Source organism: Artibeus jamaicensis, unplaced genomic scaffold, assembly GCF_021234435.1.
Source record: "Artibeus jamaicensis isolate MK-2021 breed Jamaican fruit bat unplaced genomic scaffold, CSHL_Jam_final contig_786, whole genome shotgun sequence".
NCBI classification, from domain to species: Eukaryota; Metazoa; Chordata; class Mammalia; order Chiroptera; family Phyllostomidae; genus Artibeus; species Artibeus jamaicensis.
In genome coordinates, this window is record NW_026521971.1 from 1,530,154 (window position 1) to 1,547,589 (window position 17,436).

The 17,436-nt window shown below is 55.9% G+C and overlaps 1 protein-coding gene across 7 annotated transcripts in view; it reads right to left on the bottom strand.

The window, feature by feature from the left end:
- The window catches only part of ACSL6 (acyl-CoA synthetase long chain family member 6), a 57,806-nt gene that overhangs the window by 19,228 nt on the left and 21,142 nt on the right, over window positions 1–17,436 (bottom strand). For 4 of the 7 annotated variants that reach the window (XM_037129952.2, XM_037129947.2, XM_037129953.2 and 1 more), the window contains exons 3-15: window positions 16,718–16,832; window positions 16,008–16,072; window positions 15,656–15,757; window positions 15,096–15,195; window positions 14,401–14,579; window positions 13,392–13,424; window positions 12,035–12,086; window positions 8,563–8,636; window positions 6,948–7,025; window positions 5,391–5,525; window positions 4,904–5,038; window positions 3,530–3,625; window positions 2,459–2,531 (exon numbers count right to left, since the gene is read on the bottom strand). In XM_037129952.2, coding sequence (XP_036985847.2) covers window positions 2,459–2,531; window positions 3,530–3,625; window positions 4,904–5,038; window positions 5,391–5,525; window positions 6,948–7,025; window positions 8,563–8,636; window positions 12,035–12,086; window positions 13,392–13,424; window positions 14,401–14,579; window positions 15,096–15,195; window positions 15,656–15,757; window positions 16,008–16,072; window positions 16,718–16,832 — 1,237 coding nt within the window. Of the gene's footprint in view, window positions 1–2,458; window positions 2,532–3,529; window positions 3,626–4,903; window positions 5,039–5,390; window positions 5,526–6,812; window positions 6,891–6,947; window positions 7,026–8,562; window positions 8,637–12,034; window positions 12,087–13,391; window positions 13,425–14,400; window positions 14,580–15,095; window positions 15,196–15,655; window positions 15,758–16,007; window positions 16,073–16,717; window positions 16,833–17,436 lie in introns of all 7 variants that reach the window. The other 3 variants (XM_037129954.2, XM_037129948.2, XM_037129949.2) reach the window with 3 other exon arrangements.

Sequence of the window (17,436 nt, forward strand, 5' to 3'; positions counted from 1 at the left end):
AGAGAGGGGGAGGGAGAGAGAGAGGGAAAGAAACATCGAAGTGGCAGAGAAACATTGACTGGCTGCCTTTCATACACACTATCACTGGGCAAACCGGCAACCTAGGCATGTGCTCTGACCGGGAGTCGAACCCACACCCTTTCAGTTTATAGAATGACACTCCAACCAACTAAGCCACGATGGCCGGAGCATGTGATGCTTTTTAATTTAATTTTATTTTTAAAGATTTTATTTATTTTAGAGAGAGGAGAAGGAAGAGAAAGAAGGGGAGAAGAACAGTGATGTGAGTGAGAGACAGCGATTAGTTGCCTCTCATTGGTGCCCTGACCAGAGACTGAGCTCGCAACCTAGGCCTGTACCCTGACTGGGAATCACCGCACCTGCAACCTTCCAGCATCCAAACCACACGACGTCCAACCAACTGAGCCACGCAGGTCAGGGCAGGACCTTTTTTTTTTTTTATAAAGTTGTGTTTTTTAAATAATTGTGCCCGCATTAAAAGATTTTCCCCAATGCTAGATTGCATGCCTTGGTTCGGGGTCCATCGTTGCTTTTGCTGCGGTCACCAGCCTGTTGGTGTATGTGCACGGTGGTCATCTAGAGCTCTATTAAACTTCAGACTTTGACTCAGTGGGTCTGGGATGAGCCCTGAGCTCCTGCATTGCTTACAGGCACCCGGGGATGACGCTCACACTTCCAGTCCACACACCACATGTTGAGTAACAAAGGAAATGGAAAGGAATGGAAAAGAATGGAAAACAGAATGAGGTAACTCGCCCTGGAAAAACAGGGCTTCAAATTTTCTGGGTCTCATACACTCCAACCACAAAATTACAGTGAAGTCCTTTTCTTGTCACTTTGGGGGGTTGTTACAGAATTTCACTGACAAGGTGGTGGAGTTTTAACCTGGTGCTGGCCAAGGTCCTGAAAGAAAAGGGAGCGACAGAGTAAAGGAGATAAAAAATTAGCGGGACACTTTGGTTTCTGTTTTAAATGAGAGGCTATAACATCTTTCACAATTTGTACAAAGATACCTATCTTCCCATCGTCAGTAGTCTCTGCAAGTTTTTATGCTAAGAATGAATAAAAAAGGCAAAACCTCAAAAGTCTTACACAGGAAAATGAACAGAATGGCGTAAGAGAGAAGAAAGTGTCCGAAAGGAAGAGGGTGCGCCAGAGAGGTCGGTAAATGTGATGGCAGCTACAAGAAGAACGTTAGTGAGCCAGGGCCTCAGAAGACAGTCCTTGTGGTACACCTGTCGGTGGTACAAAGATCCAAGACTTTACGTACACACCAAAGGCTTTATTCTGCTAGAGTTTAAAAGATAAAATTCAGCCCTGGCTGGTGTGGCTCAGTGGATGGCATGCTGGCCTGTGAACGAAGGGGTCACTGGTTCGATTCCCAGTCAGGGCACATGCCTGGGTTGTTGTGGGCCAGGTGCCCAGCGTGGGGGTGCATGAGAGGCAACCCACACACTGATGTTTCTATCCCTCTATTTTTGCCTCCCTTCCCCTCTCTGAATGTAAATAAATAAAATCTTTAAAAAAAACAAGTTTATATAAAAAAGACAAAACTGAGAAAAATATACTTCTCTACTTGACTTGGACAAATATGATTTTGATTTCGAATGCACCCATCATGTTTCTGCTGACTACCCAGGGTGCCCTGCAGATAGGATTGCATTCCTGGGCACATTTCTTGTGCATACCCGCTCTCCTGGGTTCCAGTCTGCAGCTGAGCAAACTGGAATCGTGAGAGTGGCCCTGCGTTCACAGGGGAGGTTGGAGCCCCTAAAGGATTCTTTTGCTGAGTGGTTTTCAGATTCTTCCAGTATCTGGTCTAAACTTGTGATGGACCACACAGGGGCTACCTGCTGCTTCCTCCTTGCCCCGAAAAATGAGTCTCTTCAGAATAAGGGGGTGGCTAGGAGCTGCCCCTTCCTGAGGCTGCCACTGCCACCAATGTGACAGACACTAAAGTGATAAAATGCTGTAGTTCCCGAAGGGCCTCGGCAGTGGCCCCTTATGAAATAGTGCTCTGGCCACTAGGAAGTTGCCTCCCCTTTCCTTAAAAACATCCAATTCATAGCCTGGTTCCTTCACTCTGAAGCGACAATAAGCAAGCCTACGTGGTGCTCAGAAACCTAGTACAACTGATATTTACTGATGTGATCATTTTCTACCTGGAGCTACACTGTGATCTATTACTTCTTTTTTAAAAATATGACTTCTATGTACCTATAGAAGAAATGGGAACATGCCAAAAAAGGCAGGAAAATGCAAAAATATGTAATGAAGAGAACAACAGACCCACAATGCCTCAGCCTAGGTATGACTGCCATCGGTGTGCTCTGTTCTGTTGTTTTTCTGCTGAAAATGCACTTTGCATGAGAAAGTGCTGCAGCTGTTTGTCTCAGCAGTGCCTGGAGAGCCATTCCACCTCTCCTGTCCATCCTACCTGAGGTCCAGTCCCCAGGGGTGGTGAACGTACATCCAGCTGTGCACTCAGTTTGGCCATAACCTTCATAAACCTTCAAGCAAAACATGGAAACCACGCTGTAGGCATGCGTGCCCTGCCGCGGGCTGGCTGCCCCCTCAGCCGGCTCAGCTCCCACCTGACGCCTGGCTGCTCCGTGCTGGGCACGGTGGGAAGGGAGGTGCTGTGGAGGCAAGTAACTCCAGGTGTGGCCTAACACAGATAACAGGGGTGGTTACTTTGCTCGGAAGAAGTGCTACTTTTACCACATCTAGTAGATAAGGTTATGTGGTTTGGGATAACGTTTTTCTGAGCTATTTTCAACTACTGACTCTATTTTTCATTCAGATCATGTGTATTAAAGACAAACACATTAAAGTCTACTGTGTGGTTGATTTTGTCTCTGTGAGATATTTCCCTCCAGAGCCTCATGTGCTTGCAAGCATGTGCCACGTGGGAGCGTCTGCCCTTAGGAGTGGCCAGGTGGTGTTGGGGTAGAAGAGGCCAGTGGCTTTGAAGGTATAAAAATTTAGGCGTGGATATTGATGAAATAGCTGTGTCTACTTTACTTACTATCCACCAGTCACAGCTGTGTTACTGTGCCCTGCATATGTAGAAACTTAATAAATACTAATCGAGTGGGTAAATGTAGGAATGGACTTTTTCAATCAAACGACAAAACCCAAATCACCCCCTCCCCCCCTCCCTTGGGGTCCTCCCTTGCCGGGGTGGACAGAATTTTGCAGGCTGAAGCTGCAGAGGTGCTATTCTGGGCATGGTGCAGATTCTCCGGCACATTGATGTTCCTCGGGCCGTCTGTCAGATCTCTCTTCCTGGGGTGGGGGGGTGCACCTGGGCTTTCCCGAACGTGGGCAGGCCAGCCTGGCTTTTACCTGCACTGGGGTTTTCTCATCTTCAGAGGAACTGAGCTTTTACCCAACTAGAATCTTGCCCCCAGAACCTTTCTCTGCACAGTAAAAGGTGCAGCAGGGTTCTGGCCCTGTCCTAGCACATGCCCCACTGCCCCCAGGGAAGGCTGAGGGAAGGTGATACCTGGCACCCCAGAGCCGCCCGGAGGAAGCCCAGGACTGTCGGCGATGCGGGGGCCGCTCCAGTCACGATCATCCGCACACACCCGCCGAGGTTGGCCTGTGGGGAGAGAGGCGCCTGCCAGGCTCTGTGTGGCTGCGGGTGGCGTCTAGACCACCTGGGCCTCAGCCAAGGTCGACATTCAGCAATGGGACTCAACCTGGACCTTAGGGTAGGGCTCAGAGACAAGGCCTGAGGCCCCACGACGTGGGCTGAGGAAGTCCCTTCTCCTTCGAAGGAACCAACGCAGCCAGCTGCGCACCTCAAGCCACCCTGTGGCCAACTCTCTCACGTCTTTCGGGATAAGTGACGTTAATCTATGCAGTATTTTACGGTTTCAGTTCTACTTTCCTTCAGATACACAGCTGTCCCCTCTCCCTCCAATCATCTGCAAGCATCCAAAACAATTACTTAGGAGGACTCCTTCCCACTTCCACTCCAATGACGTAGGCTTTTTTCCTTTACAAATCAATACCCTGGCTGCTCTATTTACTATGCAGTGCAGACACAAAGAATTCCTTAAATATGTTGTTTCTGTAGGCTGAGCCAAGAGAGATTAAATATTAATTTTCATAGCTGAAAATGGAGGAGTAAGAAAAAATGAGTAATGATACTAATTAACTCCATGTACCTGGGGTAACGCGGGGCTTGGACGCTTCAGTGGGGCTCCGGAGGTGAGCGGTCATGGTCGGCCCGGCTGGGGTGCAGCCGAAGGAAGGGGACACGGGAGGGCCAAGGAGGACTCTTGGCCATCTTTCTGGAACCCAGTGCTGCTGGGAAGCCACGGTGGCCAGGGCTACAAGGAGGGCCGCGGAAGCCCTCCAGCCCAGGAGCTCCCCGGTGGGCCCAGTACCCCGGGCACATCTGCTCTGACACCCATGGAAGGCAGTGCACTCATTTTCCAGGAGACCTTGCCGGTTGCCTTTTGGCAAGTATAACACGTCTCCAAAGAACAAAAGTGAGTCCTCTAAGACACAGGTGGCAACCACAAGGCCCATGGGCTGAATCCTCTTTGTTTTATCCTGCCCGGCACCTTGTTTCTACCCAGCGGTAGCACCGAGTTCCTTGTCTCTAGTTAAGGAGTAGTGACATTTATACAGTCCTAAAATTACATTTGGCCTGTAAAGGCAACCATGAGGCTGATGTGGTCCCCAGTGAAAATGAGTTTGACATCCCTGCTTTAAGAATTCAATGGAAGCCTAAAGCTTTGATTTCATGACCAAATGAGTTATTATTTTACAAGATAGCAGCCACCGGGATAAACTTCCCTAACTCCTTAGTCAGGCCATCTATTGGATACTTTAGTGTTGCTCTATAACCTCTCGTTTGTCCTCTTACCTGAACCTTGTGAAAGAAGAGCTCGTCCCAGATACTGTCATTCCTGATGATTCCACTCCGGACCTCAGCCTGTTTACGCTTTGCTGCAAACTCCAGAAGCCAGCGCTTCAACGGCGTGTTCGCCTGGCTGAAGATCTGAGGAGCAGAAGGTGGAAGGAGCTATGAGACAGCACGTCCGTCCTTCAGACAGGAAGAAGGCCTGGACTGGCCCAAAGCCAGCCGCGCTCCACTGTGCTGCCGTGGGAGGTCAGTGAACACGTGGCACCCAGACAAAGGTGGACACCACCGAGGTGGAGGCACATTGGGGGGCTAGAAATTCCTGGAAAAAATCTCCCCAATAAGGGTTTTGAAAACTAGGAAGAAAACAGATGAGAATCAGGGGATGTATGAAAAGAGGCCATTTATAGGACCTGGGGCTCCAGGCCTGGGGCCACGCAAGCAGATATTGAGTCCCTCAGCCTGGCCAGGGACTCCCCGCAGGGCTCACCTTGTCATACATCCGGTTCAGCAGCCGTGGGACCACCGGGAAGATGGTGGGGCACAGAGCCTTCATGTCATCTGAAAGGAGACGGATGTCTCCCTGGAAGAAGCCGACTCGCCCTCCGTGGCAGTAGACGACAGACTGGAGGGGAGGACAGGAAGGGAGGAGGCTCGGAGGACGGTCACTCCTGGCTGTGGTCCAGAGCCGTCCACAGTTCTGCCCTACGTGGAGGGCGCCCATGACCCCCACCCCAGGTCTGGCTGCTGCCATGAGACACTCAACACCATCTGAGGTGACAGCCCCCCCCTCACTGAGTTCCTGCTCAGGCACGTGGAGGAGAAGCAGGAGCCAGTTGGAACACAGCCTTCGGGAGACACCAGAGCATCTAGTCCCCCTGTGCTGCCCTCCTGCTCACTCCCAAACCCTGGGCAGGAGCCCCCCTGGGGACTCCAGTCTCTGAGCTGCACCAAACCCTACGAATGTGTCTGCTGCAGGTCTCAGGGAGCCCGCAGATTCCCCGAGGACACCTCAGCAACTCTGGAAGGGTGTGCGGTGCCCACGAGGACAGGAGAGGCTGTTAATGGTGAAAGGGAGGCCGTGGGGGGGGCCTGGTGGTTGCTAATGGGCCAGCAGTGTACCAGGGGCCTAATGCACGCTCCTGTCTTCAACACTCATAGCCGCCCCATGTGGAAGACAGCATTTCATGGCTCCTTTTATGGGTGAGGAACGCAAAGCTCAGACAGGTAAAGGGATTTGCCCAGTCATGAAACTAGTTCACAGTGCTGCTGGCATTCTAATCTAGGTCTGGAACACTGGACAGTGTGACCCAATACGACACATGTCCCCCAAGGCGAGAGGGGAGAGGCTTAGAAGACAGTTTACTCGTAGGCTGGCCCCTTGAGTGACACATGGATGGAAAATTCTTTGTTACCACAATACCGTGTGGGCCCCCCACTCCCTCTGCACCCCCCAAGGCCAGTCTCAGGGCCAGTCGCAGCACCAGTTCATCTGCAGCCTTAGGGGTCCCAATGGTTCACTGCGCAAATTCACTGTCTTGTTTTCTTTGTGAGAGGTTCATGAGCAATGGAAATTATAGAATGCAAGTGTTCTGGCCATAAACAGAGTCACGCTGCACAGAGTTTGGACAGCAAAGCGCCTCCTCAAAGCTCTCTGTGCCACCAGCTGGGCCTCTCAGCCCAGGTGTGTCCACAGGAAAGTAAGGCAGGGCCGGCCTGGGGTGTCTGCTGGAGCCACGCTCCCCGGAGGGACAGGTGGGTTGGCCAAGGTCCTCTGACCCCTCCAACCCCTGTGGTACCTTCTGAGGACAGGGCGGTTTAGTTCTACTTCCTGGCACCAGTGACAAGTGACACCCTGCTAGGGTTCTGGGTTCTGGGCACAGACCGTGCCTCCCTGACGCCAGGGCCTTACCTGCACCATTCGCTCAAACATGTGTGCTAAAGGCAAATAGGAAATGTGCACATCCGCACAAGTGGGAGCCCACTGACTCTGCAAGAAAAGAGAAGGAGCCCAGGCAAGGCCCGGTCAGGCAGGTGGGCGTCTTACCTGGATCACTCTCTCAAACATGTGAGCCAGAGGCAGGAAGGAGATGAGCACATCGTCCTGTCTCGGAAAGATCACTTTCTGCAGGTGACGGGCATGGGAGACAGAAAGGAAAGAAACACTGACAGGAAGACAACAAGAGAGTCGTAAAACAATAAAGAGAAAATGGTCCCGGAGAGGCGAACAGGAAGAGGGGAGGGGAGGGGGCACAGAGAAAGAGGTGGGAGGAGAGGAAAAACTGAGAGCGAGAGAGAGAAAAGGCGAAGCAAAAAACAGAGGGAAAGACGGAAAGAGAGAGAGCGATGGAGAGGGAGAGGGAGAGAGGGCAGCGTGCAAGCGGAGTGTTAGGTCGCAGCGCCAGAGGGCCTGGTTATCTGCAGAAGCAAAAGGCTGAATGAAGCACACATAAACCGGCAGAGCGCGGCTCCGCAGCGAAGTCTCCTCTGGGGAAGGGCCTGCACCTCACTCGGGGTCGGGCGGCGCCGGACAGCCTCTGCCCCTGTCTCCCTCCGGCTGCAAGACCCGCCCAGGCCCCGCCTCACCAGTCTGCCTGGGCCGCCTGGGCAGCGCTGCACAGGTCTGGTCTCGTCTTGTCAGCACTTCCTAGTCCTTCCAGAGAAAGGGGCCCAGAAAACCCTAGACCTACACCAGCTGTGGCTGGGGTGCCTGCCCTGGACCAGGGAGCGGGCACGGCCAAGCCGCAGATGGCTGCGCCAGGCTTCTCACTAGCCAGGGCCTCGCGGGGAAGGCTGGGACGGAGGGCCACTGTGTCCCCAGGCCCACGTCTCACAGATGGACCGAGCTCAGTGATCGGGCTGGGCCATGCCTTCGGGAGCTTTCCTTTGCTGGACTTCCTTGTTCCCTGTCCTTTTGACAGGCTGACTTTTGGACAAGTCTGGACAAGATCTGGGAAAGCCGGCTCGGGGCTCCTGACTGGGGCTCTACCGAAACATGGAATGTTCAGGGATACGCTCCACAGGGCCACGTGCCGAGGGGGGTCTCTCTCCACAGGGTGAAAAGGCCTCACTTCTGTGAAAAGGCACATTTCTTGCCCCTAAAGGAAACTAGGACATTCACATACTCACCACGTGTGGGAAAAAGGTCCCTTCTAAGTCAGTTATAAAATGCTAATGTGTTTTTGTCCGGCCTTCTCACTTTTACATTTACCTTTTTAATAAGCACAGTGTTACATTTCAGCGGTTGCCATAACTTCTGAGACCCTAGTAGTCCTTCAGTACGAAATGACTGAATTAAACCCTGACCTGCTTGAAAAACAGCTATTAAAGGCTCTCTTCTAAGGCGTACACAAACCACAGGTGTACCAGTTTCTGAAGTTCAAAATGCAAAAACAGATTTCTGTGTTTTTCCCTTCTGCGACTTCTGACCACTCTCAGAACTCAACTGAATGTTTATCGGGTGAAGACCACTTCGGTGTTTGGGATTAAAAGCCTCTGTGAAAGTTAATGGAGGGCCGCTCTAACAAGAACAGGAACTCCTGCCTGTGAAAGGCAGCCCAGATAATATCAGGGGGAAAAAAACAAACAAACAAACAAAAAAACCTCTGAGGTTTGAGGGCGTCCTCAAGAGGCACCTGCATTAGTGAGTCTACTTTATTCACCTCTGTCACTTTCAGAAAGCCCGAGAAGTCGGCCACCACGTTCCCATGGGTCAGCATTGCGCCCTTTGGGTTCCCTGAAAGAGAAAGCAAGAAGGCGAATTGGTTGGAAGCTCAAGGGCCGCACTCCTTGAGAGCAGCAGCCAAGCCGGCAGTCCCGGGCACCAGCGCTGTCCACCCCAGCCTCTGGCCTTCATCCACAGCCACCCTCAGAGTCCAAGACAGACGAGGGCTGCTTCAGGAACCTTTAACCTGCAGATGCCTGAAGCCCATCTGGAGGCTCCCAGCAGCTTAGGACCAGAAGGCAAGGGACACAGCTGCACAGGTGGGGCACCTCAAGGGACTGGTGACTCTCGGCCTCTCCCTGCCCTGCCTCCTTCAGGCCACCTCACAGACACCCAGGGCCCTGTGTTGCCCTAGCCCCCAGGAACCAGCAGCTAACTCTGCTGGCAGGAGACTTCCTTGCTGCATCTGCAACCCAGGAAGGCCCAGCTCAGGCCAGGCCAGAGGTCCGCAGGCTGAAGAAGGCCCTCCCACCTGTTCTTCGCAGGGATGGGACATGGATGGTCCTGCGTTGTCATGACATGATCTGTCACTACTGCTTGTGAGGATGCCCAGGGCTTCCAGGGTGGCTCAGAGGGCCGGAGGGCTGGTGGGAGCCTGCAACAGCCCTAGTATGCTGCCGGCCAGTGTGACTGGGCTCGAATCCAAGCCTTGGCTCTCACTGCCCAGAGCTGTTCCCCTCACTTTCCTTACCTGCAAAATGGGGACAGTGGACCCACCTCATAGCGCTTCTATATGCTCTAAGGACATAATCCATGCACAAAAGATGTTAAATTAGAAGTTTCCACCAACTCAGCAGATACAATAGCTATAAAACTCCAAAAGAGATGGGCCAGGCTATGTGCAGAATTTTCCCCCAAATATCAAGTAAACCTATAAGGTGACTTTGCAGCCCTCACCCAGAAAATGGTAATCAAAGGGCTGAATGAACTGGGTGAAGAGTACTGCACTGAGTCAGCAAGCGTCCAGAGAACAAAGAGTGAGTTTTAACCGTCTGTCCCAAACCAGCTCCCAGCATCCCTTTATCACTTACTCATTCTCCCTCCCCACGTCCACCTGGTGGGAGAGGGTGGGAGAGGTTAGAAGTCATCTCCAGCGAGCTAGGAGGAGGAGAAACACCACAGAGGCCCTGGCAGGGTGGCTCAGTTGGTTGGAGCATTGTCCCACGTGACAAAAAGTTGCTGGTTCGATTTCTAGTCTGGGGACATACCTAGGTTCCGGGTTCGATCCTGGGAGGCAACTGATTAATGTTTCTCTCTCAGTTGGTTTCTCCTCTCTCTCTCTCTCGAATCAACAAATATATATCCTCGGTGAGGATATGAAAAAGAAAGAAAGCCCAGAGGGGAAGGGTGGACCACGCCTTGCCCACCACGCATGCCTGCAGCCAGCCTGGCTGGGAGGGCAGAGGTCCATGAGGCAGACTGACTCAGGCTTCAGACTGACACTTGTAATTCTGAAACAAAAGCCATCACAACCAAGGAGAGAATCTTCCCAGAATGACTCTACCACCAGAACCACGAGCTATGTGTCAGGCTCAGACCATCTTTTCCAGCTTTCCCCACAGGAAGAACCACGTGGCTCTCGACGAAGTTGGGAGCTGGGACACGGTGTGGAAGGGAAACTATGTCCGGGGCTCTGATGCCAAGGACACGCACGGCTCATGTGCTCAATGGGACGGTGACGACCAGAGGCGCAGCACAGGCTGAGACTGATGCCAAGGAAATGCAAGCGCGCCTCCAGGCACGCTGACATCAGCCAGAGGCCTGCTCACTGCCCAGCTCTGCCCTGGCACCAGCCACGCCTCTGCAGGGGGAGGCTTGGCACTGCCCGCCACCTGCTTTCGGGCCCCGCGTACCTCGCTCCCACATGCCACCCACCAAGTCGCAGACGCAGCCTGGGCAGGATGGCTCAGCATCCAGAAAGGCGCCCATGTGCGGCCTGCCCTGTCCAGTTGGGCAAGAGCACATTTATGCCTCGTGAGTTCTGCCCAGATGTGGGGGCACCACCTGTGACCAAGGGACCTGTTAAAAGCCTGAGGGCACTCTTGGATGGCAAGGGCCCAAAGCTAAAAGCCACTGCAGTGACCTGCTCTCCAGCCCTGGGCAGAGGGACGTGTCACCACAATTTCGCATTGTGAAATTCGTGACCCAAAGAGACACCAACCAGAAGGGCGTCTTTGAATTCTGGGTTGGCTCTGGATGCCAGCCCCTGGAGAGTGAAGGCTGTGTTAGTTTTTCTCTAGCAGATTTAGCAACGTGCTGGAAATTCTCAAACCCCCTTGAGTTAATGGCAAATACTCATCTCGTTCCATAAAGCCAAGTGGTCACAATCTACCCGCATGGACAGTCCCGCCTGTGGGGCTGGTCAAAGGCCTGCCAGACGCCCTCGAGGCTGTGTCTATAGAAGGCTGGGCGGGGGGCAGTCACTGCCCACCGAGCGCTATCATTGAGGTGGGCCAGTCTCCACCCTGGAGAAAGGTGGCCGGAAACTTCTCGCCCAATCAGGGCAGGGCAGGTGACTTCCCAAGTCGTCAGATGAGAGGGACAGGCAGCAATGGGAAGAGCCCTGGGCTGGGAGCTGGCAGGGCAGGGGTCCAATGCCTCCATTTGCTGGTGGTGTCCGCTGGGACAGTTCCCACATCACTCACCAAACAGGCCCTGCTGAAGCCCTAGGGGCGCGGGAAGGCGGGAATGGGGCACCGCAGGCAGCGAGGTGCTGTGCCTGTGGCCACAGTCCTCCTGTGCGCACTCGGCCTCCCCGAGGAATGTGCCGTTCCCCTGGCTGTCTCCACTGAGGCCCATACGTGTGCCCCTGTCAGCGCTGGGCAGGCAGTGCGTCATCTCTGCTTGCCCCCTTCCAGACAGCCTTGCCCAGGCACACCAGCCCCAGCCTGCAGAGTGCCTGCCCTGCCCCTTCACACCCTTCCCGTCTTCTACTGGGCACCTCTAGCCGTTCTCATCACAGATGAGAAATCGGGGAGAGTGGTGGCAGAAGGGTTGTTACTGGCTTGCAGCCCCCCAGGAAGTGGCTCTCAGATGCCACTCCCCCACACTCCTTCCGTAGTCCGTGACACAAAGACCAGGCAGGGGCAGGAAGCGGGGGCGTGGGAGCTACTCCTCACAGAGGAATGGCATGACCTGGCGGCCCAGCCCTCCTCTGGCTCCAGCTCCAGAAAGTGGCGAGTCCCCACCCTGGACCTCCCAGCTCACACCTGTCCATCTGTGTCTGGCCCCCCTGTGCTGCCCTGTGCTGGGCACTGGGGGGAGCAACAGGGACCCAACACCTGGAGCCAGGCACAGGACAAGGCTCAGCCCATCTCAGAAGGCACCAGAGACCCCTGCAGTCACCCTGACCAGGTTTCCAAGGAAGGGCACAGGTGGGCCAGGCTGGTGACCTGGGTGCCGGTACTTACCTGTTGTGCCGCTTGTGAAACACACAATGGAGAGGTCGCTGGGCTTTGGGGGCTGTAGAGGTGAGAAGAGGCGTGTATTAAAGAGACCTGGTGTGGCCAACCAGGGCGTAAGACCCATGGGCCCCTCTGCCAGCCAGCCCTGCTGTGCACCCGCTGTGTGTGCTGTCTGTGTTGGCACATGTGTGTGCCTGTGGGCTGCAGCCACGAAGGCAGAAAGGCAAGCCCCAGGGCAGGAGGAAAGAAGCTGTGGAACCCTAATGAGAGCACGGACGTCACTCTGCACCATCAACCCCACACCTGGCCCTCCACCCCCACTCTCCGCCGAGTCTGAGCTAAGCTCCAGGTGGGATGGGGCTGCAGTGGCCACATCGAGGCCTGACCCCTGCAGCTAATGGGACCCCCTTCCCTCCTTCCTTCCCTCATTCTCCCCAGGCTAGTTAAGCTCAGGAACAGCACACAGAGCCCAGAGCACTGAGCTGCCCGCTGTGTCACCAAGACTGCCCTGCCACTGGCCACAGAGTCCCGGGGTGACCAAGAAGAGCCCACCACCGCTGCTGGCACAGGAAACCTGGCTTCCTGGAGGAGGAGGCCTGATCTGAGACTGAAGGACAAACAGGCTCTCTCCAGATAAAATGAGGGTGAGTGAGGGTCTACTCTGGACATAGGCTGAGGTGCTAGAGGCCAGGGCATGGGGGGTGTTAGACAGCATGTCTCTAGGGCTCGGGCATGGTATGTGCAAGGTGGGTACCCCCCAGGGCCCCCATGAGGGGCCCTGGGAAATAGCGCTGGGACCCGCTCAGGTCTGTGGATGAGAAAGCTCACGGGGGTGGTGAGGGCAGCAGGGGGGGCTAAGTTGGAGGGAGGCCTGGAAGCCAGAGGCCTTGTTGGGAAACCAAAGCCTCTGAGGGTCCCCTCCCGGGGAGGAGCGAGCTTCACCGGTGACTCAACCCTAGTCAGTGTCCCTGGGGGTGACACACAGAAAAGATGGACAAAGAGGACAGATGCCCCCAGGCCTCGAGGCCCAGGGTCCACTACACACTGGCGCTGCTGCTGCTTCCGTCCATCCCACCCTCTGGGGGTTTCATTGCATTCAAAGGGGAGAAGAAAGACTCCCCAACAGAGAAAATCAGCAGCCCTCTCTTCCCCCTCCCAAACATCTGACCCCTGTTCCAGGTCCCTCTCGGGACCCCCACCCACAGCAGTCCCGGGCACCCCACAGGGGCATTTCCAGGGTTGCTCATTAACGCGGGGTGCTGCTCTGCTGCCTCCTCTGAGTGCCTGCGCACAGTGAGGTCTCCACGAGGACGTGCCCTCGCATCGCCCTGGTCAACAGAGACCTGCTGGAGGGCGACCTTACCACAGGAACGTGGTGATTCCGCTGGCCACAGTCCTAGAAGAGGAAAACACTGATTTTAAGTGCTCAAAAGTTCTCATCAATCAAAAAAAAAATCAAAATAAGCTCTGCACAGTAGGCCTTGCCCTTGCGCCAAGCCCAGAGTTTAGGATTCACTGCCTAGACATGGCCCAGGTGGAAACGCCACCTCAGAGGCCTCTCCTCAGACACACTTCCAGGCCAAAGTCACCGCCCTCATTGCAGATGGGGCCTGAGGCCAGGGAGAGACTGTGCACACGCACAGGGGGAGGTGGCCCGAGGTGCCCACTGTGTATCTGCATTGCCTGCTCGGGCAGTGTGGCTGGGCGGCCTGGGCCACTAGGTTAGTCAGGGCTGGAGGGGCAGATGGGGGTGCTGGCACAGGTGTGCCCCGAAAGCCGTGGAGGGGTGCAAGTGTACAGTGTTGTAGGTACAGTTGGGAGCAGACCAGGAAGCAGGAGGGGGATTGGAGGGCCCAGGGGCCTGGATCTCATGAGGCAGAATTGGGGTCAGTTGCTACTGAGCAGGACCTAAGGCCCTGGAGGCCAGGATGTCCTGTGTTACTCTAGCAGGTCACCACCTGCCACCAATCTGACATCTTTGGAGAAGCCAGGCACAGAAAAATCGGCTCTGCTGGCTGCTGGGGGTCTGGGACACATTTGCAAGAATGACTCTGTGATGCCCGGACCTTGTGTCTACCTCCTCAGGCCCAGATAGGCTGCTGCAGCTGGGAATGCAGCGGCTGTAAGAGCAGCTCTGGGGCTGGCCGATGCCACCGCGCACCTGTCAGTGCCTATGTCATTAACTGTGCTGGCCAGCTGACCCTGTCACCTGCCTCCAGCTCTGTGAAGCCTGCTCTTTCTCAACCCTCCCATGGTCCGACAGCCCACCACACCGGCCAGAGGGCACGAGAGGGGCAGATAACCAACAGCTCCTTTGTGGTGGCCAGCCAGCTGTGGCCCGGCAAACAGCCCAGGTGGAAGCAGCTCCTCACCTCCACAGCCTGCATGGACTTGAGGACCACCCCGCACTCCTGCCCTCTATCTTTCAGAGCCTCCTCGAACGGCTCCATGAGGATGATCAGCTTGAGTCCTGGAGTCTCCTTCTTCTCCACCTGCTCCAGCAGAAACTGGGCCTTCTGAGGTTTGTCCACGATCACGATGCTGATGTCAGCTGCAGGAACCATCAGAGAGGGTCAGGCAGTGACTGTAAGCAGCACATGCCGGGCAGTGGAACCATGGGCTGTGTGTGCCACAGCCGGTGTAGAAGTGACAGGTAAGACGGGCAGTCTGGGTTTTGTGCTGCATGTGGAGCAGAGTGCGTGGAGGCTGGAGGGAGCCAGGGCAGAAGGCCCCGGCATCTCCTGGAGAGGTTCGCAAGCACCCTGTGCTGCGGGCTCAACCCCTATCGTCCCTGGTCAGCTGGGACAGCCGCTGCTGCCAGCATCCACCCCAAGCCGCAGTGACCCACAGGGGAGGTACAGAGGCTCCTCCCTAGTGGTCAGGCCCTGTGGCGAAGTTTAACTGGAGACAGCTGGACCCAGGAAACCAATGCGGGGGCCATTACGGAAGCCCCTAGTGTTCCCTGAGAGCGGAAGCACAGTGTGAGCAGCGTCGGACGACTGGCACAGCCTGAGAGGCTGCGGCGGAGGCTGGCTGCCAGCAGCAGGGAGGGGCCGGGTGGGCTCACCTGTGTTGATGATGTAGCGGATAGCCCCAGGGCCCAGGGTGTCATAGAGTGGGACCACCACCATAGAATACGTGTAGCAGGCAAGCTCCGCGATGATCCACTGTGGAGACACACGGGGTGGGGGTGGGGCAACACAGAGCAGATGGGAGGGCTACACTGCCCCGCGGTCCAGGCCACTGGAGTCCTTGCTTGAGGTCCTGTGATGACAGGGCTCTACGTGTGGCTGCGCACGCCTGGCCCCATAGACCGTGCTGGCCCCAGGGAATTCTGGGGCCTCAAACAGCCCCATGCCAACTTCCAGGGCCGGCTCGGGCTTCTTCCCTAGGTCCTTCTCTCCCCTGGTTCAGGGAGCAGCTGTGTGTTGGGCTGGGTGGGGTGTGGAGGGAGCTGGGCTGGGATGTCCACTCCTGATGAGGGGTTAGGGGGCAGGAGGATGTGGCACAAACTAAGGGTTTTTCCATTTGTCTGCTCGTCCAGAGCCCAGTGGGAGCAGGGCTGCTCTGTAGCACCCAACCCCCACTCCACTGATTCTTCTAAAACCAATCAAGGCAGATGCTCACCTCCGGTCGATTTTGTGCAAAAACGCCAATAAACTGGTCCGTACTTGCTCTACAGTTGTGCTGGAGAAGTCCGGACCCTAGAAATTCAGCCCTGTCGGCCACCTGCACGTGTACGTGGGGAAGTGATGGGGAAGCAAGGAGTCTTCCGCAGGGGAGGGGGCCTCGGGGGGACTCCCACAGGTCTGAGACCTCCCTGACTCCCCGCCCAGTGTCTGGCATCCCTGTGAGGCTGCTGCCAGCGGTGTGGCAGGCCAGACAAGGCCAGTGTGACCCCCTGGGGCCCAGCAGGGTACCCCCCCAAGGGCCAGGCCTGCAAGGGCAGACAGAGTGGAGCCTGTCCTCTGTCACTCACCTCCTGGTAGGACAGCCACTGATAAGGCTGCTTGGGCTTCCTAAAGCCGAGACACGGTCCGTTCCCTGCAGAGAGAGAAGCAGGCCTTGGGCAAGGGAGGAGGGCAGGCAGGGGTGCCGCAGACACCTGGATGGACACCACCTATTGTGGGGTGGCCCATGGGCCATGTGCACTGCCCCACCCCCAGCTGCCTGTCTGACCTGCGGAAGCCCCAGAAGGCCTCAAGCACACAAGTACAGCATTGGCCCAGAGGTCAGGGGGGTTCAGGAACGGGGGCTGACACAGTGCTGGTCCCCACTATGACCTCGTGATGCAGCCCCAAGAGCATAGAGACCAGGGCCACTGGGCAGAGAGAGCGGCTGCTCTTCTGCACCCACCCGCCTTGCCTCATACCCCAGGTCACCCAGACACCTGAGGGGCTCAGGGTTCAGAACCATGCCAGCCAGGGGCCTGCCAATGGAAGATACAGTGTGCGGGCTGAGAAATGGTTAAGGTAGTTCGTCCCAGGGCTGGAACAAAGCTGAGGCCAGCCCTTTGGCCACACAATGCAGCTACTCTGATGGGGTGGGAAGAGGGCCAAGAGTGTCTTCTCTCCTTTGAACCTGGCACCATTCCCCTGCCACGCCCCTGGTACCATGCTGGCTCACCCCTACCCTCGAATATGCTCAACCCCTGCCACAGCCCCTCCACACCGCCACAGTCCCTCTCACCTGAGATGCTGAGCCCACGGCGGAACACCTGGTACATGGTTCTGGCATCATCGTAGTAGTGGGTGAACAGCTGAGGGCCATCCCCAATCACAGACCGCCGGGCCCCACCGCTGTCCTATGAGCCAAAAGCACAGGCCAGGAAGCTGGCTGAGGTGGGCAGGGGCATCCTGAGGGGGCACGAGCACACACCGGGCTGTGCACAGCTGGGGTACACACCACAATGGGACTGGGACATGCTCTGTGCAACCCCACATACGACCTGTATACACACAACCTGTACTCAGGTTCACACACATGTGCCTTGTATATACCCGGCCTGTGTGCATCTACCACAACCACACACACGGCTGGCTCATGCACACAGGCCCTGGGCACTGGCCCTTCCTCACCGCCCCTTCCACACTGGCCCCGTCACCCACAGCCCCCCCCCCCCCCCCCCCGCAGCCCCCACACACCACGGCAGCACACTCAGATGTCCAGGATTTCACTGGCTGTTCATATCACCTGCAGCCCACTCGTACAATGGAGTGGAGAGAGTGGGCTGGAGTTAGGCTGCCCCAGCTTCATGACCAACCTGCCAAGGTGCCCCCCTCATGCCATCACCTGCTGCTCCTATGACCCTAGGTTAAGAATCATTTGGGTGCCAGCCATCATTCACATGATAGCTAGAATTAGTCTGAGGACTAGCTGGAGGTACTTTCCCAGGAACAGAGAGGCCT